Source organism: Musa acuminata, chromosome BXJ2-5, assembly GCF_036884655.1.
Source record: "Musa acuminata AAA Group cultivar baxijiao chromosome BXJ2-5, Cavendish_Baxijiao_AAA, whole genome shotgun sequence".
Classification (NCBI taxonomy): Eukaryota; Viridiplantae; Streptophyta; class Magnoliopsida; order Zingiberales; family Musaceae; genus Musa; species Musa acuminata.
This window is the reverse complement of record NC_088342.1, coordinates 29490471-29516193: the sequence shown is the minus strand read 5'-3', so window position 1 is coordinate 29516193 and position 25723 is coordinate 29490471. Positions and strand designations below refer to the sequence as shown.

At 35.9% G+C, this 25723-nt stretch overlaps 1 protein-coding gene, 1 non-coding gene and 1 pseudogene across 2 annotated transcripts; all 3 read left to right on the top strand.

The window, feature by feature from the left end:
• Nucleotides 1-8090: 8090 nt before the first annotated feature.
• Nucleotides 8091-11495, top strand: LOC135612614 (uncharacterized). Its single transcript, XM_065109100.1, has 6 exons — nucleotides 8091-8335; nucleotides 8428-8511; nucleotides 8597-8636; nucleotides 10530-10598; nucleotides 10958-11067; nucleotides 11169-11495. Exons 1-6 carry the CDS (start codon nucleotides 8235-8237, stop codon nucleotides 11302-11304), a joined length of 540 nt encoding a protein of 179 aa, XP_064965172.1. The 5' UTR covers nucleotides 8091-8234; the 3' UTR covers nucleotides 11305-11495.
• A 2241-nt stretch (nucleotides 11496-13736) lies between these two features.
• On the top strand, nucleotides 13737-17647 carry LOC103985247 (uncharacterized). The gene is made up of 2 exons (XR_010487019.1): nucleotides 13737-13959; nucleotides 17150-17647. It is a non-coding gene; the product is annotated as an uncharacterized LOC103985247 (transcript).
• A 398-nt stretch (nucleotides 17648-18045) lies between these two features.
• Nucleotides 18046-23801, top strand: LOC135611551 (transcription factor E2FB-like; annotated as a pseudogene).
• The last annotated feature ends 1922 nt before the right edge of the window (nucleotides 23802-25723 follow it).

Genomic DNA, 25723 nt, shown 5'->3' with positions numbered 1-25723 from the left:
TGTTTCGTGTGTCATTATTATACCCCCAAACACTCTTACGCCTTTGATATGCACCTAAATGCTTCATGTGCCATTTGATACATGCCTAAATGCTTCTTTTGCCAATGAAATGCTCCAATTTCCTTTCTCCTATTATTATGTCTAATGCCTATTTTTGAACGAGGTAAACCTTTGTGATTTTATATCAAATGAGATGACTTCAAATGAACACTTGTATTTCTACTTTTGTATCTTGATACTAAGCCTGCTTGAACTTCTCCTATCGCCATGGATATGTTAGACACTTGCTGAGCTCTTTATGCTCACCCCGTTGCTATATAAATTTTTCAGGGTAGCTTGTCACGCACTGAAAAGCTAGAATTGGGTTAAAGCAGTGAAAGGCTAGAAGATTTTTTAGCTAATTTTGTTGGATGATGGTTTTTGTTGTATAGTAAACTTTACTTCTGATGTAATGTTAAGGATCTGTTGATACTTATGTGTTGTAAAAGTTTAAAGGACCGCTCATGTGTATGGAATGATAAGTTTAAGTTGTATAAGGATAAGAACTCATGGTAAATAATTATCTTTTTTGTGATTGTATATATTTCTATGATTATGGATTTGTGTTGTGGTTGATGTTTAGTTGAGTTGTCTTTAGATTTTGTGAATCTATGAGTGAAGTGGATTATGATTTATGTAACGTTCAGGTTTATGAATTGTGAATATTGATTTTTGAATGATTCTTAGTATCCTCAAATTGGTAGATTGGATCCTGGATTGAATTGATGATGAATTACAATATTATTGATTTTAGATAGGGTCACACCTCCTGAATGTGATAATTCGGGGGGGGGGGGCGTGACACCTGACAAAGGAGGTTGCACCGCCCAGTCTCGCTCGGAGACTGAGCCCTGGGCGGTTGCACCTCTTGGCTGGGGCGGTTGCACTGCCCAGTCTCGCTGGGAGACATAGCCTGGGCGGTGCTACCTCCCTGCCTGGGCGGTTGCACCTCCCACAGCAACCTGGGTCCGAATGGGTTGAACCATTCGACCCAATTTGAGTTCTTCAGGGGCCCAATTGCCCCAGGATTAAGCTAATGGGATCACCTCCCATTTCTAACTTAATCAAAGTGCTAACTACGATTATTTCCTGAGACATATTCTGCAGCTTGCTTCGGTGCGTCACTCGCTTCTTCCAGCGAGTTTCCGGCGAACTTCCGTCGATCATCCGATGAACCCTCGGTGATGCTCTTGCGGACTTCCGGCAAACTCCTGGACTGCGACGATCCACTTGGCAAGTTCCGACGAGCTCCTTTGGCAAGCTTCTGGACTTCTCGGATTTGTTCCCGCAGAACCTCCGACGACTGTCCGAACTTCCGTCGAGCTCTCGAACTCCCAACGTGATCATTGTCATGACTCCGGCGCAACTCCTGCTGCATGTCTTACTTTCATCGTAGTTAATCCTACACACTTATCTCAACACATACATTAGACAACAAATGACAATTGACTTCATCATCAAAATCCGAGATTCAACAAACTAAAATAAAAATATACCAAGGATTGTAACATCAATTATGATATTCAAATTTAAAATTATCAAAAGATTATAATGTTTCATAGTGTTATGGCACATTTGTCGAAATCTTATGTTGTATATGTATATTATACACAAAAACACTACCTCCTATAGCCAATATAGATAATAAAAAATTAATCAAAATTAGACTACGTAAAAAAACTAAAGATATCATATTGTTTTATATTTGATAATGTCGACTTATATAACTGATGGAAATTTGCATCACCATTAATTATGACCTAATTGTTAATACCTTGAACACCTTCTAGGGATCTTACCATCATGTCTCAATCTTATTATTAGCTTTTTTAATCCAAAAATATTTGTTTCTTATTGGTAATAATATCTTATTATTACTTATGTCTCGGTCTTCTGCAAATATTTTGCTAAAAAGTAATTCTCACAATACTCATATAGATTGAAATTTAGAAATCTAATAACAGCTATTGCATGAGAGCATAAAATATCAAATATATTAAACCACCAAATTCTCTTTTTCAGATCTACTATAACTATCTCAATGGATGTTTGGACTTGAAATATTTTACTCAAATGAGAGTGAATAACATAAAATCTCACCTTATCTTTCAATTTTGATATTTTTTCCTCTATCAAGGGGTATCAATGTACTAATTATAGCATTAGCAAACAGATGATGCAAATAAAACCACTCGATAATTTTTCTTCATGTCATCTCGATTATATATGTTATTAGAAGTCCATAAACATCTTTCATTAGTGAATTCATACTTATAGAACCATTTGTTTTTAGCATTACATACTGTCATTTTGTCATTTTGGAAAAAATATAGTAGCTCACTTCTCTCTATCTAATTTTGAAACGCAACGATAACTTTCAAGATTTTTTTCTATTAGTTTTTGTATATATTCATTAAACTTAAACTAGTAGATGCTCTCATGATAGTCTAAAAGACTCTAGCCACTTTACTACATGTATGTCACTTACTAAATTCTTTGAAAGATGGATCATGCAGCAATCATAATGTGACTTCGAGATTATTTCTTTCACTATTATAAGAATTCCTAAATTTCTATCATTGGTAATACTTAAAGAATTACAATGCATACCAATGAAATTTCTCAACTCAAGAAAGAAATCATTCTCACAACTCTCTCCCCTTAATCTCTACTACTCCAAATGCGACAAATTATAAGTTATTAGATTCATCAATAGTAGTCACCATCATCAAAACACTAGAATACTTTATAAATAAATATACTATATCTATGCCAATAACTAGATGAATGTATTGAATAAAACTATGCAAACATGCACCGAATACCCAAAAAACCCATCGAAAATGTCCATCATATGTAGTCGTTAAAAAAAACTAAACATTTCATAGTCATAATAAATTTTCAACTCATGTAGAAAAGATATTAACTCACTATAATATCTATCAAAGTCTCGATGAACTTCATTTAATGTTATTTCACAGGTAAGATATGCTTTTCTATCTATATATGTCACGCCCCCCGAATTATCACATTCAGGAGGTGTGATCCTGTCTAAAATCAATAATATGATAATTCTTCATCAATTCAATCCAGGATCCAATCTAACAATTTGAGGATACTAAGAATCATTCAAAAATCGATATTCACAATTCATAAACCTGTACGTTACATAAATCATAATCCACTTCACTCAGAGATTCACAAAATCTAAAGGCAACTCAACTAAACATCAACCACAACACAAATCCATAATCGTAGAAATATATACAATCACAAAAAGATAATTATTTACCATGAGTTCTTATCCTTATACAACTTAAACTTATCATTCCATACACATGAGCGGTCCTTTAAACTTTTACAACACATAAGTATCAACAGATCCTTAACATTACATTAGAAGTAAAGTATACTATACAACAAAAACCTATCATCCAACAAAGATTAGCTTAAAAATCTTTTAGCCTTTCACTGCTTTAACACAATTCTAGCTTTTCAGTGCGTGACAAGCTACCTGAAAAATTTATATAGTAACGGGGTGAGCATAAAGAGCTCAGCAAGCGTCTAACATATCCATGGCGATAGGAGAAGTTCAAGCAGGCTTAGTATCAAGATACAAAAGTAGAAATACAAGTGTTCATTTGAAATCATCTTATTTGATATAAAATCACAAAGGTTTACCTCATTCAAAAACAGGCATTAGACATAACAATAGAAGAAAGGAAATTGGAGCATTTCATTGGCAAAAGAAGCATTTAGGCATGTATCAAATGGCACATGAAGCATTTAGGCGCATATCAAAGGCGTAAGAGTGTTTGGGGGCATAATAATGATAAACGAAACACTTCAAAGTATAACAAGTGAACCGAATAATAAACACAAGCTTGTATGTCATTTTTGATGTAGCATACATTCCATTTTTATCCAAAGCATAATATGAACTCATAAACAAAGCTTTGGATATCATATCAATAAACATAGAGGGCACTGTGGGACCACATACATAATGTGATTCATCCATTTCTGGATGACCACCAAGCATAAGTCTCCCACGACTGGGAGCTCCATCCACTCACATCTGAGTGAAGTCAATGGGGCCGGTAGAGCAATCGCGGGCTCTAAGCATAACTCCCTTTACCATTTCTGGCAAAGGTTCATAATATTCCACAAGACACTAGAGTACAAAAGGATAGTATGAACAATAATATTGACACATATCAGAAGCACATGCGGAACAACGAAGATATGCATGTGCCTTTATCAAACAAGGAAATGCAAACAAAGCATTACATAATAAATTTCAAATATATAATAATTTCAGGATGAATAATACAAGAACTTCAAAGGACTAATATAAAGCTCAATTGAAGAAGAATTTAGCAGAAATCATATTTCCAATAGGATGAAAATTTAATAGGCAAAACCTAACAAAGTTTTCAATTATGATAGAATTTGAATGGTACATTTTCTGAATTGTTTGAGTGACCAAGCATGCTCTAAATCACTAAAAATAAGTGTCATTGGAAATCTGTATCAATCTATTTTTAGATGAACTCAGATTTATAATTTTTTGAGTTCTTAACAAGAAGTTACAACAAATAGAGTAAAGGAAGGTCAGAATTGATCATCCCTATTTTGCAGACTTGATAGAATCAATTTAAATAGATGTTTCAGAAGGCAAACATACTTCAAAATTTTCAACTAGGTGTCAAAAGAAAGATATGTGAATCTAATTTCCAAAGAACTAAGCTTTGCATAATTCAGAATTTTCATAGAGCGTTATGAGCAATTTAGTAACAGAAGGTCAGAATTGATCATCTCTATTTTGCAGAATTGATAGAATCAATTTAAACAGATATTTCAGAAGGCAAACATACTTTAAAATTTCCAAATTATGTGTCAAAAGAAAGATAAATAAATCTAGTTTTCAAAAAAATAAGCTTTGTATATTTCAGAATTTTCTCTAGAATTTTCTCTAGAGAGTTATGAGCAATTTAGTAACAGAATGTTAGAAATTTCAGTCCCTATTTTGCAGAATCTATAGGGTTAATTGAAATAGAAGTCTTAGTAGGCATTTAAACTCCAAATCATTCAATCTCAGTGTCAAAATAAAGATATTTGAGTTTACTTTCAAATGGATTATGCTTTGCCTAAATCAGAGTTTAGTGCTAAAAGTTAGATCCAAAACAATGTATAGAAGTCAGATTATCGAAAAATTTCAGATTCATGGCATTGTATCAAAAGGAAAGAAAGGTTTGGTACTAAGTTGAAATCTTTTGAATTATGAAGAATTAAAAGGAAAACAGAGATTAGGAATTCTGTAGTAAGAGGTTAGAACACTTGCCTTAGATGAGTTTGATTCCCAAATATAGGGAGTTTATGCAAAACCTCAAACAAAGTTTCCTCTTCTTCTTCTTCTTCTTCTCTTCTTCTTCTTCTCCTCAAACTAACGTTGGCTGCAAAGTTTCTTTTTAATGGTGCCTTAAATTACTTAGGTTTGACTCATGCTAAAATAGTGAGGTGGTAAACATGCATCGGGGTTTAGGTGTCAAGTTTAGAATAAATGCAAGTGGCTCATCTTTATTAATGACACATGTCCTCCATTTTATTTTATTTTATTTTTATTTACTCAATTCTGAATATTCTATAAATCATATCAAAATTTTAATATTTACTCTTAGATCCTTAGCCATAAACTTTAATATAATATTATTTAATAAAAAAAATTATTAAATAATTCTCATATTTACAAACAAGCATTTACTAATTAATTTTTTTTTTTTTAAAATGAGGGATGTTACAATATGAAGCCACTGCTTCAAATATTTTTTGAATATATGCAATGATCATCTTCGAAGTATATTTTTCATTTGTAAGAACTTGTTCTTTGATTTCTTCAGCTATAAACTTGCTAGTGCAAGATAAATAATCTTGATTTTTTCTAGGCATATTACATTAGTGCTTGTTGATGAACTTTGTCTTTAGACATGCATCACCTCAATGAGCAACTATCATCTATCCATAGTGCTCAACCTTATATTGTACTTTAAGCTTATAAATTCTACATGAATTTTTATTTTAAAATTCTTTCTTATAACACATTCTTACAAAGCTCTTTTAAACTCTAAAATATCTGTAAATACCTAAAAAATATGAAGGACTTATGTGTCAAATATCATAAATAAATTACTATATTAAACATTATAATATGAACAATCATAAATTATTACCTATCCAATATATATCATAATAAGTTCCTCTTCATTTGGAAAGGGAGTTAAAAGTATTAAGGTTGAAATCATATTCTTTCATGACCTTATCCTCTAATAGGTTTTCATACCTATATAGATTAAATTCGATCCGCTCACTAACAATATCATGGGCATCAAATGTATTATGATCCATATCTTCTTCGGCTTCTTTACTATTCTTTACTTAGCTAACTTTCTTCAAATATTTTATAAATATCTTTATAATCATCGATTATGAATGTCTTGTTCAAATCAAAGTTTTAAGTTTGAGATTTCAAGAAGATACTTCAATTTGCTCTTCTAATTTATAATCACTTTCAAAAATAAAGTTTAATGTTTGAAGTTGTGGAGAGGTATATCCTTCTGCTTAGTTTGGTATCGGATGACTACTTATCAAAATTACTTCTAATTTCGATATCCATAAAGCTGGTGTTTCATTTAAACTGTCTATCTTATCTAGAAAATAAAATATTTTATTTAAAAGAGGATCACTCCTATCATAATTAGCCTATATTTAAATGACATTCAAAATTAATAATACCAAACTATAAATATGTATTCATCTAATACTATATTTTTTTTTATTACAGTAAATGATTCAATGATGCAATGAATGATAAGCTGATGCAACTAGCGCTTCAGTGACACTACAAATGCTTCACCAATACAATGATCAATCATGTATTGATTCAGCGAGGCTGTGTAAAGTTAAATAAGGTTACGATGATAAACCATGGCTCAACTAACGACCACGATAATAGCCACTAGTAGGATGGTGAACGTCTTGTTAGAAAAAGATGACGACAACCTCTTATCCCATAAGAGATGATGACTATAGAGACTCAATGGGAAGGTGATGGCAACATCCTGCCCCATTAGCGATGATGACCATGGCCATTGATGCTCAACAGGAAGGCGATAACAACCACGATCACCGACGCTTAGTGAGAAGATAACAACGACTTTCTGTCCCATTGGTAATGATCATCACGATCATCGAGGCCCAATAGAAAGGCAACGGCTATAACTTGTTCCATCATTCAATTAGGCCGAAAAATACTCAAAGTTTCCTATTGGCAATAACGATATTTATATTGCATTCATTGTATTTGCTTCAGCATGATTTTCTTCAATTGAAGAAGAAGGTCAACAATGATTTTCTTTGATGTTTCTATTGCATTCAAGATATGATGGGTTAGTTTTGGAGAAAAAGATGGGGCAATTTAAGCCTAAATTAGATCAAATCAAATAGTTAGGCTTTTATTACATCGCTTTGATTTGGTTGATGTCAAACAGATCGATTCAGTCAAAAAAAAATTTAGAGCCTCTTGATAAAAATTAAATATGTAGATGTAGATTTACCGATAGACATTGGTTATTTTTTTATTTTATAAAGAGCATTTCAGAAAAAAGATGCCTGCGTCATAAATCGGGTGACATCTGATAAATCCTCGTTTCTGAAGACTTATATATATATATATATATATATATATATATATATATATATATATATATATATATATATATATATATATATATATATATATATATATATATATATATATATATATATATATATATATATGGAACGATCAACGGCCACAGAACCATGCAAACCGACGCTATCTCGCCACGCGGCACGCTTCGAATCACCACCTTCTTGTTTCACTGGTGTAATTCGTTTACGCTTTAACAAAAAACCCATAAGAGCCACGAGTGGGAGCCACCTTTAAACTCCGCACTTGTTGCAGTTACAAGACGGGTACCTGAGATGAGGGTAGCGAAAGGCCACTCCTGCTACCAAACGTGACCGCTGCCTTGGCTTTCTCGCTGTGTTTTCTTCGCTACCACTCTTCCCCCACTCTCTCGATCCGATTGCGATTAGGGTTCCAAAATCTCCTCTTCCATTGATCGACTCCGCTTTAAAGTTCTTGATTGCTTACGATGGATTACGAGCAGCGGGCAAAGGTATTCCAAGACGACAAATCTTTCAGCAACTCCGGAGGAGGCATCTCCGAATTCATCGTCCCCCACCTCCTCAAATTGTCAGTCAATTAATTATGCCTTTTCTTTACCTTTTGGGATATTATCTCTCTTTCTTTGTTGAATTTGTTTTTCTTGTCATGTACATATTCAGATATGGATCGCGTGCCACGGCACGAGACTTTGAAATCTACGCTCCCAATGCAACCTTTGAGGATCCTCTCATGTGCGCTCACGGGTGAGTAGCTAACCACAGTTGGCTTGTCAGGTTTATTGCCTAGTTGTTGCATTGATTAAGTTCGGCTCTCCTTATTTTTTTGCAGAGTGAAGCAGATCAAATCCGCGTTTTATTCACTCCCCAAGGTTTTGATTTGCTTTGTTGGCTTTAGTGTTCTTCGTCATGCTTTTGTCGAGATTGCTTTGATTTTTTATTGGTGCCTGTTGGTCTTTAAGAAGAATGCAATACATAGTAAAAATCTTATCAGACATTAATATTATGACAATAGCTCTAGTAAAATACACAGATTTTAGGAAGGTGCAGTACAACTAAAAGTAACACATGATAAGTTGCTAACAAGCTTATCTCAGTTGGAGAAGGGCCAAAGTTTTCATCTATAGTAGGCAAGATAATAGTGTTCTATATGGGCCGCACAATGAATTGGTTGTGCGAAAGCTCTCTGAGAAAACTTCTGACAGGCCTTGTGCTAGAGCCTCAGGTTCGATGTAACCGTTCGATTTAGTCCCACGTTATAAGTTCCAAAGTCTTATATTAACTTATAAGGGTTTACTATTATTAACTTTGGCTTCAATAAAGTTAACACACTGATTTACTCTCACAAGTCGACTTGAGCTTCAGCATTCCGGGCTAGTGGTTCAGGCTTAATAAAGTTTGTTAACCTACCGGATCTAATCATGACAATGTCACTTGTGATAATAATCAGGATAATGGTTACTAGAATTTATATATTCTAGTTTATAGATCATCATGATTTGTTCCACGCTACTTTGACTTGGGAATAGTGTTTCATGTTTCATGGTTTGCTTTGTAATATGCCAAGTGAATGTTGATTGCTTAGTTTAGTGTTCATAATAACACAGTATAGAATTTTCTAATCAAGCTTGACAATTCGCATTTAGGAATCTTGATTGTTTTACAGTTTACTACCTTACTTTCCAATGTCGACCTCTCCTGTCTTGTCACCGTTATTTCGAAATACTCAATAGACCAAGAATTAATTTTGTCCTGACTGAGTTCTTGGTAAGGGAAACGTCTTTTTTTCTTCCAACATACGACAAAGACATTCCCCAGGTGGAAAAATATGATATCTACAGACTGTAAAGTGCGGGTGCGTTTTGGAAGTAGGTTTAATACAGTAGTCAGCAGGTGATCAGTTATGTTTCACCTACGAGACTCATGACAGGGCTGTTTATATATATTCACTAATAACAACACATTTGCGATCCACTGAATTGATAGATAAAGATACGAAACGGTCACTGGGTCTCTAAAGTTAATGTGTGATGCAAACCTTTATAGGCGTTCACATAAAAATATGAGAAAACTTTTTAATTTTCTGATTAGGATTATGACATACGTTAGCATTATGAATTTACAAATTTAATTTTCTGAACCATCTAGCCTGGATAAGTAACTACTGTCAGAGTTTCCTGACTTTTTGGCTAACTATTATGTGTATTTTATATCCTCCAAATCAAAATTTGGTTGAATTTACTGACCATTGAGTACTTGGAAACAGATACAAGGACTCATGCAGTCGGATTTATAATTTTATACGTCTTACTTGATAGAAAATTGAAGTACATCATAATAAACTTGACTGCCGCTAAACCTCAGTGCTAGTAGATACATTATGTAATTAGATCATGTAGTATTGCAAATTTGATCATTCAGTCTATGCACTTGCCCTTCAGGTGAACCATATTGATGCCATGTATAGCCATGCAGAGTAAGCTTTACTTTGCATTAAGATTGTCATTTATCGTCTATTTATTATTCTTCAAAGATAATTATCCATCTAATTCTATCTTAGATCTATTTTATTAGTATAGGCAGTGCAGTTGATCCTATAAATTTATACCACCATGACACACTTATCTGTGTGTTGCAGCTATCTCTTGTATTTTTAAGTATGTCTGGGTTACGGTTATACCTGATTAATCAATGTTGAAGATGTAAGTTTACCTCTGTATCAACGATATTTTCTATCATCAATTGAGGCAGTCTATGCCTTTCAGGTTTTCAGTGAATCTAGGATTGTTGAATATACAATACAAGAAAATGCAACTGGACCAGGAAAAGCTGAGGTATGTGGTTGTATTTTGCTATGAATCTCTGCATTGCTCTTCCAATATGCTTTTTTGTAACTTTCTTTTTTCCTCAAAAAGTTCAAAAGTTATATAATTTAACAAGAACAAAAAGAGCCCTTTATACACACCTAATATATGCACATATGGGACTTTCTTCTTTGAAAATTACTTGCATACACACATAATGCACATGAACCTGCGATTTGCTTGCTGTTCAAGATGCCATATATGCACCATCTAGGTCCCATGATGATTCTACACCAGCACTGGCACACATCGAATCACCTCCATGTTCATACGGAAGTCAACAGAAACCTTTCTCTCTGTAATGACAACCTATTTTGTGTATGTTTCAGATTTTGATTGATAACAAGCAACATTACAAAATTTTCGGAAAAGATATCGATCTAGTATCACTTATTAAGCTGAAAGTTGAAGGGGGGCAAGTTGTCCATCATGAAGACTGGTTAGTCCAAGCTCTCACTGTCTTTTGGCATGCTTTAATTCCAGCATCAGTTTTGATAGATTTTGGTGATAGAAACTAATTCATCATGAATACAAGTGCAGGTGGGATAGGAAGCCTCTAAAGAACAGGGACACAACCAATCTCCCTTTGGTAGGACGGCTTGCAGAATATACACGCAGGGGCTCAATGCTAATTACACATGTCCTCATGGGTTTTGGCAAAGATCCAAGCCATTGAAATTTATCTCCCGAGTACCAGACGTCATGTTAGCTAATCACTAGTTTTGCCACTGCCACTGTTGTGTGCAGCAGATGCAATCTGCAAAGTTCACATAGATTGGATTGTACGCAAATGGTACTTCAGAAAGTATTGCAGACTGGACTGTAAGGAATAAAAGGTAAATATATTCATATTGATGATCTTGATTAGATTTGGCATCCAATGGCAGTAGCTTTCTGATGAGTGTATGAACAAATGCTGGTTGCTATCTCACTCGATATGCATAGCAAATGGAAGATTGTTTCAAGTGATTTCGTCTTGTGCATCATCCAAAGTTCTCAGTCAGGTATGGTACGAGGGCTACTCTGAACACAAATTCTCTTATTTAAATGAAAATGATATATATATATATATATATATATATATATATATATTCTTCAAGTAGCTAATATGTTTACAAAACATCTATGTTTGACCTCTCATAAGCTGAAATTGTTGCATAAAACAAAATAGTTATATGGTCTTATTGGATGTTCCAAACATTCTGTTTCAATCTTAGCGTTAAATCTGATGTATACTGATAAAGTGTTAGGTCACAAATGATATTTTTTGTTTTTTTATAACTATTTCTTAATCAATTGAAACTAGTTAAATGCAGAATATTTTTTTTAATAAAAAATTTCATTCAATATGATTTTTTTTTCATAAATCATGAATCCAATTAAGTCGTCTACGAGGGTAAAAAGGTTATTTCATATGATATGGTTATAAATGATGAGATATTGAAGAGTTCCATATAGAAAGATTGGGAGGGGTAATTACACATTACTCCTATAATTAACTTTAGTTAGTATTCCGATCTATATATCTTAAAAAGTAGTATTGGGGTCTCTAACCTTACGAAGGTAAAACATTTCATCCTAATTTTTCGTACATTGTTAACTTTGTTGATAGAAAAAATCGCATGTGTTGTTGCAGGCACAAAGAGGGTAAATAAAAAAATAAAAATATGAGTTTATTATTTTTAAATTATTAAATTTATATCCACTTCTCACCTTAACTGATTTCTCTTCCTCTCCACCACTCCCCATCGCACCCACTTGACCTGCATCGCTCTTGCACTGCTCGACCATCGTTGCACCTGTAATGCTCACCGTTATTGCACCTGCACCGCTCGACTATCGCCTCTCTTGACTTGCTCAACCCCATCACCCTGGACTCGCTCAACCACTATCGCTCCTGCACCGCTTGATCGTCGCACCTACATCGCTTGTTGCTATTGCACTAGACCCAACTCGCCTATCGCACCCTGCTCACCTACTGCACCTGCTCACCCGCCACCCCGTCATCCTCGCCATGGCCGACAACGATCTCATCATTGTCAAAGAAGCTTGCTGCCTATGTGTCTCCTCTTTAGAATCGACCCAATAAGAACTCAGTGTTCCAGCGGTGCGTCGATGCTAAGGTCCAATAGTGGGACGACCTCACCTTTGGGATCGCCTTCTACTGTTGCGACTCGTTCCTCCTCAACCAGAGCCTACAGTTGTTCCCTTACAACAGCCACCTCTCCCTCTCCTCTCGTGACACTCATCATCTTCCACTCCAAGGTCAACAAGATCTCCCTCCTCACTGTCAACACCACCATCAACCCCTCCATATGATTCATTCCCCTTTTTTATCTCCTCTGATTTAATATACATATGAATCGAATATCTCATTCGAGCTAATAAATATGCTTAATTCCACTTGGAATATTACATTAAATCTATTCTTATATTGTTAGACAAATGCATCATCAACCAGACTATTGCTTCTTTGCTTTTCCAAATCAATAGTTGAGGATTCATGGTGGCATGTGCTAGTAGAAAATATGTAGCAATGTCCTCTCCCGTCTTTGTTTGCAACGGTTCATATGCTCCAATGCTTCAGCGAATGCGCACAATTGTGCGGTAGATGAGCAGGTGTGGCAGTCTATTGAGTGTGACGGTGAGTTGAGTTCGGTGTGGCGACAATGAGCAATGCAGGAGCGATAGTGGTCAAGCGGTGCAGGGGGTCAAGCGATGTAAGTGTGACGACGACGAGTGATGTAGGTGCAATGGCGACAAGTATTGTAGGTGTGATGATAGTCGAGCAGGTATAGTGGACGAACGATGGGCAAATAGGCAAGAAAGAGGAGAGGAAGAGAAATATTTCAAAAATAAATTTAATAATTTAAATAAATATTTTTTATAAGTGACAATACGTGTAATTTTTTTAATGAAGTTAGCGATATAAGAATTAAGGTTAAATATTTTACAAATATAAGGATCCAATATTATTTTTTAAAATATAAAGATCGAGATGTTAATCATATTTAAATATAGGAATAATCTGTAATTATTCCGATTGGGGGAACTAACATAAATAGCGCTTTTATTCCGACCATCCATCACATCAAGGTCTCGCACAAGTGAACTCTGAAGCATACTGATCCCATGACACAGGATATGAACCTCACATCCCATGTTAGGGTTAGTATTCCTTGGGCATCGAGAATCTTCGGACGGGGGCTAGACGGCTTCAGTTTAACATAGTCTGACGGAGCAGCAGATTGTATTTGGGGATAAAGCTTCGGAGGGCAGGGGATTGATTGCGAACTGTGGCGAGATCGTGCGTCTGGATTGGCAGGAGCAGGTGCGGCAGTCCCACAACGCAATCTTTCGATTATCTTTCACTTTGTTCTAATTTCGGTTTCTGATTTCTTATTTCTCTTTACAATCACCTGATGATGTTCCCTCCTTTAAGACGATCTCAATTCACCGCTGAAATAATTGGGTATTTTGTGGAATGCCATGCCTTCAACTTGTTTGGTTAAATGCATATTAGCGTGCAGCATCTTCTTTTACCAGCTGATTTGTCTTTAGAGATAGATGCAATTGGCGTTGCATCACGGGAATTTATGAGTGATTCCAATCAAGTTAACTGTTTAGGATCTGTAGAAAATCTATACTGTGGAAAGAGGAAAAATCAAAGAGTGTCCACAGACCTAGATAATCAATGCAAAATCAGTCAGCGGTAGAATTATAGGTTGGTAATGAGGATGTTGTTGTTTTCGCAACCTTAAGCTGAGATGTCAGTCTGATCTGTGTGCCCATGCAAGCGAGTTACCAACTTCTTTGATCATCTCAGACATGCTAAATATATAAATTTTGCAAGGATTAGGTATTGGTGGACATGTCTTCACTGACCTTGAAAATGTGTCGTGATTTTTTCTGCTTGAAACAGGCAAACGTTGAACATTTGATAAAAATAGTGTTGATGATGCACAACAAAATACAAATAGACAGACATATTAAGTAATAGTTGGAGACAGAAAGGATATTTGAGTTTAAGAAGGCACGCTATGCATTCCCAAGGTACGATCCTGAGCTCGATCTAGAACCCTTCAGCGTCATGCTTGCCAATGGGTTTTAGATGCCCAAGTTCTCAGCTGGTTCTCAAATGAAGTTATGTTATACCAAACAAAAATAGATGGAGACACAGAAAGCTAAAAAAGTCAAGAAGAGTGTTGGTATAGGAGTTATATTTCTGTACATGACTTTGTTTTGTAGAAGAGAAGACCCCCTTATAAGAAAAAGAAGATGAAGGAAATAAGGTGATTATTTTGCACCTGGGAAAAAACTGATCATTTATGGAGGGATTGATGAGAGATTGTGTATAAGTTATTCCCATTGTCCAAGTGTCTCTCTTGAAACAGTGAAGTAAAGAATATAACACATTACAAAAGGCCAAGTCTAAAGAGATTTACAAAGGCAATATTAAGTTGTTAACCTCTCAAATAAGTGGAATATCTAACAGGAGAACCATGTGCTGAAATTCTACCCAACTTGATTAACTAATCGAACTAACACTGTATAAACTGTTTCATTAGGAAGAGTTATTGAGTGTCCAAGAAGCCTTCTTAGATAGTATATTTATTACTAGCAATGTTCATCCATTTTGAATTTGAAACAAATGTAAAAAAGGAGAGAACTGTTGCCATCAAGAATAAGTCATTCTCGTTTTGTTAGTATGCACAGTTGCTAGCCTATCCGAATGATTGTTACTCATCTGTGTTATTCTCTGAGATGTTTTATGAACCATGGACTTGTCATCGAACTTATATGAAATAACAGTTCTTTCCATGCACTCCTTCCTTTCTCAAACATGTAAAAGGAAACTAACAATTACACAGTGTCACACAGGATACAAATGTTTATGAAGCATGTTCTATGTTAGCAAAACCAGAGTGTGGTTGATGACTTAGTCTTACACGCATCTCCTTGAATTAATATATGAGGATTAATATATTATTGTAGACATATGTAGATAAACGGAGGTGTAGGTTTGATGCAGTAGTTTGACCATTGAAAAGGTTGTTGGGTTCCTTTCAGAATTTATAAATCTAGGTAGTGGGCAAAACATGTATTTCCTCTTACCTTGTCTTTATTAAGTTGACTTCGTTTCTTTAGACCTTAGATGGCTTGAAATCAACAAGAATATACTAGCTTTGTGGAATTCTATTCATTCTTTCTTGGATCATATGTATCAATAGATGAAACTTTATACAAATCCTTTAGCCGATTCATGCTGTCAACTAAGATCACTGCATTAGTGATAGATTTAATGCAGTAGTTTAACCTTTGAAAAGGTTGACAGGTTCTTTTCAGAAGTCATAAACCCAGGTGATAGGTAAAAGGAAAGATGAAGAAAATTAAGAAACTAATGAAATAAGCCATAAGGTTAAAGAACACTAGTGCCTATGAAATGTTAGTGGTGTCATTCACTGAATCTATTGTGATAACAAGTATGAGGTAGTATATCTTGTACTTCTTATTCTGGCAATAGTCAATGGGTCTTAGGATCAGTCGATATTGGACTACATCGATTGGGTTGGTCTCAGTCAGCACACTTGGATTAGGACCTTGGATTTCAAGACCATAATAAATCATGTTTTTTTATTGAAATTTAAGGTATTAGCATACAAAAACTCAGTGGAGAGTCATGTCAACACAATGCTGGGTCATGCCCCCCATGCCTATCCAATACAATTGGCAATGCTATGTTTCACGACACCTGGCAAGGTGTTCCATAAACTTAGAAATTCTGGATAGCCTTTGGGGATAATTGTCAAAACTCTGTAGTTTATGGATTATGTAGTCTTTAAAAAGATTATGAGATACAACAAGAGTTAAATTTAAGAGTACTTGTACCTATTTTGGTTTTGTTGTGGTTTTAATACATGAGTATTCTTCATTGATGGTTTGTTATGCTATCCTGTTTAGTGATGACCTATTGAATGTTCATAGTTGGTGGTATGAATACCAATTAATATGTCAAAAGAGAGTTAAGATCAAAGAATTATGGAATAACACACCCTTATCTTCAGAAATTAATGTTGGTGGTGGGCTGTTTTTTTCTTTCCCCCTCATTCATGTCTTCACCTTTTATTTTTTTGGGAGTGTCCAATTGTGATTGTGATACATGTAGGTTTCTGATAGTAGATCAACATGCAGGCTTATGTGATAGGAAAGTTTTAGTTTTAACGATTTCTTCAAAGATTTTTAGTTATTTATGATGTTCGAGCCTTCTTTGTATGCAGGCTTCTGTGATAGGAAAGTTTTAGTTTTAATGATTTCTTCAAAGATTTTTAGTTATTTATGATGTTCGAGCCTTCTTTGTCGTCTCATTCTTCTATTCACAAAAACAAAATTCTTCATGTGATGGTTATCACTCACTATTTCTGTTTGCTTCTTCAGCAAGCTCTCCATTTTAATTACATAGAGCATGGTATCTAATTGTCCTTGTCCTATTTTATTATGTCTTGTTTTTTTTCCTGCTCCAGCAAAAATCATAATCTGGCGTCATGGGGAATAAGCCTGCAAAGCAAGAGACTAGGAAGGATGAGATCTTTGCAAGAGTCATGCCTCCACTAGACCAAGCCTTTGTTAGATGGCTTGCTCGCGATGTCAAAAGATTGCATGCTTTCGCCCCAAGAAATCCTCGTGCCATAAAACCACCGGATCATTATATAGAGTACATGCGGCTGTATGGTTGGCTGGATCTCGACATGGATGATCCGGACCTGGCTTGTTTGATTAAGTAGTTTGTCTCGCCTTGCTATGTACATGATGCAAGTGTCTCTCTGGTTGTTTAGTGGATTTCACAAATCGAGATTGCAACTTCACTTAATTCTTCTTTGAGAATATGTTGGAGAAAGACAGTCATATCAACTGCTGTGCAGAACATAATCCATAAAGGTAATGTGTATGTAGATTGCAAGTATGATGGTGTCTCGTGATGGAACTCACCACGTATTGATGGAATATGTTTTTGATGCTGAGATCCTCGTTTTGTTTTACATGTTTTGTTGTACCTTTACAGACAAAGCAGAAGATGACTTTTGATTGTGTCAAATTGGAAGGACTATTAGGTTGATGTGGGTCAATAATACGGATTGGATGCATGTGTTTGATCTGAGTCAAACTGCAAGGACTATTATGATACTTTATCTAGCTGAATTGTGTATGTGTTTATATGGCTGAATAATCCTATCTACAATTTCTCCATGTTGAAGTCAGTGGAAAAGTAACCAACAACTATTAAAGTATTAATGGAAATTGCGGTTTATACCCCAATACTTTGGTATTATCGCCGTAAAACACATACAAGTCAGACGTATGCCTAGAAAAAGAGAACTCGCGGGGATTTGGCGCACGTCGCTGAATCCAACGGCTACCTTCTACGCTTTAGACAACTGTCCCAAAGACTTCCTTCCCTGTTCTCTGGTCGTTCCAACAGCCGAACAGCTGTGTATAGGTGTATAACGTGACCGTCCATGAACGCTGCCTCTCATCCGACGACCGTGCGATGCTAACGGTGGTGTACGAACAAAATTTTAATATATTTAATGAATTATCTAGTTAAATAATTATTTAAATGGGGCCGGAGTGACGCCTCCGCTTCATTTCCGAACCAAGTCTGAACTCTATTATTCCCTCCCGCGCTTTCTAACCTACACACGACCTCATCTCCCTCTCCCTCCTCCTCGTCGTCCACGGATCCCAGACCCCGATCCGCCCCATACCTATCAGCCATCCCCCGCCACCACCTTGGGCGCCGTCGGATCCCCTTCTTCCCGCTTCTTCCGCCGCTGGAATCGGGCCAAGAACCAGGGTTTGGCCTCGGATTCTTTCTTGGAGGACGACCGGGGGTTCCTTTTGTGATTTGGTTTGTTTTGTGCTGGGAGGTCGATGTCTGCCGGCCGAGCAGCTGGAAGCCGCACGCCGCAGCTGCCGAAGCGGTACCTTCCGTTCCCCTATGCAACGCTACCGTTTTTTGCTCCAGATGAATACCACCGGCTCCCGGCCCCCGATGGGCGTCGGATCACCGGGGATGAGCTGGCCGATGCCCTAGTTATTAAGACGCCTGTGAGTCTCATGTTGGAATGTTGTCTCCCTATTGATTTGAGCTTGAGATGAATTGAAGCATTTAAACCTCATTGTATGCTAATTTTGCTGCTCGACTTATCATTTCTCTTCTAGATGGACATGATTGTTTTCCCTTGTAATGTGGATTCCCATCTTTTAAGAAACAAAGAGATTATAAATTGTGTTCATGCAATGTTTTTTGACGTTGTTGATGTCATAGATCTGCATTTCTTTAGTTTTCTTAGATGTTATGCTAAAACTTGGGAAGGTTATTTGGAATGTCAAATTTGAAGGATTTCATTGCTACTCAGTGAAACTGGGAAATTTAGGAGAATAGTGCAGAAATGTCCAACGATATGGTGTGCAAAAATTTAGGAGGGCAAGCCTTGGTACAACTGTAAAGTTGCTCATTTGCGACCTAGGAGATCAGGGTTCGAATCACGGAAAGAAGTCTCTTTAGATATTTAAAGGTAAAGTTACGTACATTGACCCTCCCTCCTCAGATCCCGCATTGGTGGGAGCCTTGTGCACTGGATGCAGAAATGTGCAGCTTCTATGAGGACAGTACAAATTTTTAAGTGCTAAAACTTGTTATGCTTAATTGAAACTTTTAGTATCAGAAATATAAATTTTTAAGCTTTGAAGGACACTATGGGTATAAATGGTGCCAATGCTTGCTTTAAATTATGACAAATGATAGTTTATTATAATAGATAGCTTACATGTTTGTAGAATATAAAGGTAGAATCTACATTTAAATTTATAAGATGAAGGGTATGAGTAGGATCAACAGTGATGATCAGGTTTACATGGTATGCATACTTTATCAAGGTATGCAAGATGTTGCAACCTAGTCATTTCTTAAAAAAGAAATTGCTGTTTTCATTCTTATTCTGCAAAATGGTTGGCATTGTATTCTCATATACTTCATGATGGCATGTGTACTTTTCAAGGTATGGAAATGGGATTGTTCCAAATATTTATTTCATCGATCACAAAACTTCTAGTGACAGCTGAAGTTTGATATCCCCACTGAAGTACATTAAGGTGTCAAAAGACTCATGTGGCCTCAATAGAATATCATCCATTTTTGTTTATTCAAAGAGGAGCTTTACTATGTAACAGAGGTTTTGAACATATGGAGACTCAGATCTAGAAGGTAAATGTCAGGATTTTTTGAGAGAGGACTAAGTATGAAGATATTCCAAAGAATATCTATATTGAAGAAATTGCTTTGTTCAATTCGGAGCAAGAACCGTTGGCATGTTCATAACTTGTAACATATACTTGTGACTTGGCACTTTCCATATATCCATCTAATTTTAGTCAGCAGCAAGTTCCTATTAGAAATCTGCCAATCTTTTGGCTAGTAATTTTTATTTGAATCTAATTCATCATGTAGATACTAGCTTGTTTCTTGGTATCTTTTATAACAACATCAATGGTTTCATGGCGAATAATGTACTTCTTTAACCACAAGTTTTATGTTGATCAGAGTACAAAATGATAGGTTCAATAATATTTAGGAAATCAAATATTTTTTGTAAAAAGATGTGTCTTCTAGAGTTTTGAGAACTTACAATTATGTAGCCAACCCTAAACTCTTTGGAATATTGTGATGCTGAAAATCCATCATTATGTAGTCATTTTGTCTCTTCCTTCAAAGAGCTCAATAGCATGAAAAGATCTATAATAACCCAAATGATTGCGGCCAGGGTTCATCGTACCACGATGTACTGCTCGGCATGGGCGGTACATATCGATCACATAGGGAACCATTATGGGCGGTACATACTGGTTTGTTGGTATGTCTCATTGTACCATGTGTCAGTACATCGATACATATCATATCGATGATCGATACACTAATATGGACTGGTAAGGCGAATCATGGTTGTAGCATTACATTCATTGTTGTTGGTGGACAACTTAGGGCATCCTGGTTTTATCTTTACATTTATGTTGTGGGAGGATAAGTATTTGATGCATTTTTATAAATGGTTTGATTAATAAAGATTGGCATAAAACAATTAACATATTATTTGTATGACATTAGTGTTTCTAGAGAACTGTCATTACCACCACACCATGTCTCGGTAGCAAGTACTCTAGTGCCAGCGATTTGAAGTAAATAATCTGATATCAAACTTATTCTAGAAAAGGTTAGAAAGAATATGAAGTGTCATGTAAACTCATCTGATATGGGCTTCAACTTAGAATAAGTTATTGACTTATTGGTGATTATGAAGTGTCATGTAAGTAACACAAGAAAGTTGTGCTTCAGCATCTGAATTTTGCTTGAGAAAATTCTATGTTAAACAAGATCTTTGTTCGGACTTGTTTTTCAAGTTGCTCTTGATAGATTGAAAGACACTGCTAGAAGTTATTGGTTCATCTCTTCTAGCCTGTTATTAAATGTAGTTATATGCATAGTAAAACTAGGGCAAGATTTAAGAAAGTTTGAAACTTCTTCAAAATTTTCCAGTGTTTCTGTTAGTTCAGCTAAGCCATCTAGTCATCAGGAAAGATGAGGATGATAAAAAAATATAGGGCTTTCAACTCAAGTTATTGTCTTTGTCCTTACAACAGAATGCAGAAAGTCTTGTATTATAGCTATAATGGATTGACTATTAATCCTTTCAGTTAACCACATCTATCTTACCTTGCTTGTAGATCTAATGTGTATATATATATATATATATATTTTAATTTTATCAGTATTCCAGATCTTAGGCTTACTTTAATCTTGTGTCATCAAATTTGCTGAGATGTATATTCCTTTATGTAAATTTGAAATTTTAACTTGCTACTCATAATTTAGTGAACAAGAAGATGATGAGGCTGCAGAGTCAAGTGAGTGGATGACGAATCCTTTTAATGCTGAAAGACATAATAATCTTTTCTCACACCAAAATCAGGAAACAGAAGAAAGAAAGCTGGCAGATCCAAGGTTGCGAAGTACAAGAAGTCTTACCCTCAAGCCCCTATGTCAAACCATGGTGCATAGGTTCACCCTTCCATTATCATCAAAATTTCATACTAGTAATCTCCACTAGGAAAATTCACCCATCAGTTACTTGCATACATGCACCTACCTATCTTTGCAACTGGCTAATGAGATATGCTGTTTCTTTGCCAAATTTCAAGCTTAGATATGATAAATTCCCAATTGAAGGGCTTGGCCTGCATATGATCTACATATGCAAATTTTATCAGTATCATTGTGGTCCTGCAGGTTCACCTTCATGCAACACCTTGACTTCAGTTGGTACTTGCCATTATGACAGCTCTCTAGGTGATCAAAGTCATGGCTAATCTAGAAACTTCAGGCAATATACTGGAAATTTTCTTTGCTTTTTGCTTCTGACAATTGTGTTGTGTAATTTCCTTTTCAGGACTCCTGACCAAAAAGTTCATCAATTTGCTTAAACATGCAGAGGACAGCATCCTTGATTTGAATAATGTTGCGGAAACACTTGAGGTACTGCAGATGCTTAATAACGTAAACGACTCAACTTTGTTTTTGCTATAGTAAGAATTATATTGTGTAGGTGCAGAAGAGGTGGCTAATGTCCTTGTAGGGATTGGACTTATAGAAAAGAAACTCAAGAACAAAATTCATTGGAAGTAATTCATACTTTTTCCTTTTGGAAGTTTATTTTATATCTCAGTGTTCTCGATATTTAGGTTTCAAATTTGAGAAGCTTTTCACATGGTGCTTAATTCTTGGTTCATTGCTTGGCAGGGGACAAGAGTCACAAGACAACACAAGACCAGGAGAAGTTGATACTGATATCTCAGTACTACAGGTATGATGTACATGTGCATGCTCTTTGCAAGACCAAAAAACCACTGTTCTCAGTTTATACTTATCTGTTCAGAGCCATGTTGTGAAATTCTTTATTGTGAACCAAGTAAACTCATCTGAATTATCCTAGTTTCATATTCTTCAGGTGGATGTTGAAAAATTTGCCCTGCAAGAGTGCGGTTTTGATGATTGTATCAGGTCAGGTCAGGTTTTAATAGAGCTGCTAGGCTACTGAAGTCACATCCTAACAATGCGTTGAAACACTTTCTTCACAGCAAATTTGTGAAAGACTGAGGGTCCTTATTGAAGATGAAATCAATCAAAAGTAAGTATTTTTCCTCTTGCATTTACATTTTGAATATGTTATCAATCCATGCAATCGCCATATGACATGATATTTTTGTGACTTTAGGTTGGTATATGTGACTGAAGATGACATCAAAGCTCCACCATGCTTTCAGGTGATGGTCTGTTAGCTTGCTTAGTTTATAAACGGCAATAAGGCACTGGCCTCTTCTCCATTATGAATATCATGATATTATCCTCATGTATCTTATCTGCAGGATGAAACATTAATAGCAGTAAAAGCACCTCATAGTACTACCCTGGAAGTTCCAGACCCTGATGAGGTGAGAAGAGGGAAAGCCTTGGAGAAGGACTTGTTTTTAAGTTTTAGCACTTCATTGGTTTGACCATCTTTAAGTCTGTTTCCTCTCTACGCAGGTGAGTAATTATCTGCAGAGATACATGATTGTCCTAAGAAGCACAATGGGCCCGATAGATGTTTAACTTGTTAGGTTATGTTTACCCTTTAGTTTGTCATTCTAGACTGTCAAGCTTTCTACACAATTATTTGAGTTGGGCTCTGCTCTGACCTTCATGTGTTGTCCCTTGGTGTTCTTTTTCTTCTTGTTGCTAGTCAATTTGAGGTGAGTGGTGTTGAGCCATCTCGAAGGCTCGTTTCTGGGAACTCTGGCGAACTCAGGGTCTGTCCATGCTGGCAGAGTTACAACGGAAGAGAGCAGAGGGTTAATCAAGATAGTGACATAAGTTCCTCGCAGGATTTTGGCGGTGGTATTATGAAGATAGTTCCCTCAGATTTTGATGTAAGTACAGTTTTTGGTTATGGAGATATTAAGCCATTATATCTGCATATGCAACTCATCTCTGTGGTCTGCATCATGGACATCACAATAGACCATTCAATTAGGATCCCTTCTACAGTATATGTAATGACTAGCAATTTAAATATAGTTTGACTAGAGTTGAATCTGACTTTGATCTCAATAGATGACTTGTTAAATAAGAATTTTAATTTAATTTATTTTGTTTAAATGATCCCAATCATTTATTTCATGATTGAAATATGATCCTCTTTGGTAATTGATAGTTATTAAAAAATTTTCTAAAAGGATATTTTTATTTTGTGATGATAATCTATTGCAAATATGAGAAATTTATTATGAAATTGATCAGATTAATTTTGTTATGTTATTTAAAATTTAAAAAGTCATGTTATTAATCTATTTTGGAGAGAGAGAAACACTAGAATTCTATGATTTTGTAAGCATAATGTTGATATTTTCGTGACAAAATTTAGTATATATTTTTATTATGATATGTTATTTAATATGAAATCTGTAACATACATTATTTGGTTTTTGTACATATGTCATGCATACACCTCCGTTCATAGGTGTGCACAATCCTTATATACATAAGTGCACTTATATGCATGTATAAATTCTAACCAGTACGATAGTGCATCTATTCAAAACCTAGCTGACCTTAGATGTGGTGCCCATCTCCCATGCTATCCCGAGACCTCCCTCCTTCCCCCTCTTGCAACTCTACTTTCTCTCTCCTCATTCTTCACTTCATTCTTATACTTTCTGAATTTTCCAAAGGTCTCGGACTTATATTTCATTAAGTACACATATTCATATCTTGAAAAATCATCAGTGAAAGTAATGAAGTAGGAGTAACCACCAATAGCATGAGTTGACATAGGTCCACATACATCACTATGTATGAGTTCCAACAGCTCAGTGGCTCTCTCTTCAGTTCCACTAAATGAAGAGTTAGTCATTTTTCACGAAGGCAAGGCTCGTAAGTTGCATATGACTCATAATCGAATGAATCTAAATATCTATCCTTTTGTAACTTTTGAATCCTTCCCTCATGGATGTGACCTAGCTTACAATGTCACACTTATGCACTATTCACCTTATATACTTTCTTCTTAGACACACTTACATTAATGATATGTTGAGTAGTGTCTAGCATAAACAAACCATTATGCAACTATTATTCACTAACTGTCAAACATGAAATGGAGATAATGTTTTCAATAATAGAAGGAACAAAATAATATACATCTAATACAATAATAACTCCACCAAGCAGATGTAAGATGACCTCGTCAATAGCTACTACAGTAACTTTTGCTCCATTGCCCATCTTGAGGTCCATCTCACCTCTCGCAAATCTCCTAGGTCTTGCTAGAACCTGCAATGAATTACATATATGATAAGCACTACTGGTATCCAATACCCATGTGTTATCATAAGAGTATGACAAATGAAGACTGATCATAAATGTACCTAAAGCTTATCCAAGCTTCTATTTCGCCCTCTCTGCAAGGTACTCTTTGCAGTTCCTCTTCCAGTGCTCATCTTTGTGTTGGGAAATCTTAGGGCGACATCACATGCGCAGCGGAAGAACAAGAAAATAAAATCTTCGATTCCCAAAGAGATGTTCGTCGTCGTGCGAAGATTGGTGCGCAAAATCCGTAAAACTTAAAACTGCATATAGAGTAGATTGTGTTACCTAGGAAGATCGTATATTCATGTTTCCTTGTAGATCCTTAGGAGAGGGTGAAGGAGGTCAAGCATCCTCCTCTCTAGCGGTAATCCACACAGTAGGGTTGCGACGACGCTCCTCAAAACTCCAAGCCTACTTTGAGGTGGAGAGGGAGAGGAGAATAGGAAAGGCAAGCAAAGGCTCTAGCCTATAAGGCTCTGAATCCCTCCTATTTATAGAGGTCCCCTGTCAAACCCTAATGGGTCCTCCCCTAGTGGGTATTGGATCTGCATCCAATAAACAAGGGCTCCGTCGGATATCTCATATCCGAACCTCTACTCATCGTAATACCTACCATATGTGTGTGACCCTCTAGGCC

Bases quoted from the DNA above. Each gene is read 5' to 3' on its own strand.
- LOC135612614 (XM_065109100.1), top strand. From the start codon at position 8,235: ATGGATTACGAGCAGCGGGCAAAGGTATTCCAAGACGACAAATCTTTC. The intron at 8,512-8,596 runs GTGAGTAGCTAA...ATTTTTTTGCAG, and splicing joins CCTCTCATGTGCGCTCACGG to AGTGAAGCAGATCAAATCCG. The intron at 11,068-11,168 runs GTTAGTCCAAGC...ATACAAGTGCAG, and splicing joins GTTGTCCATCATGAAGACTG to GTGGGATAGGAAGCCTCTAA.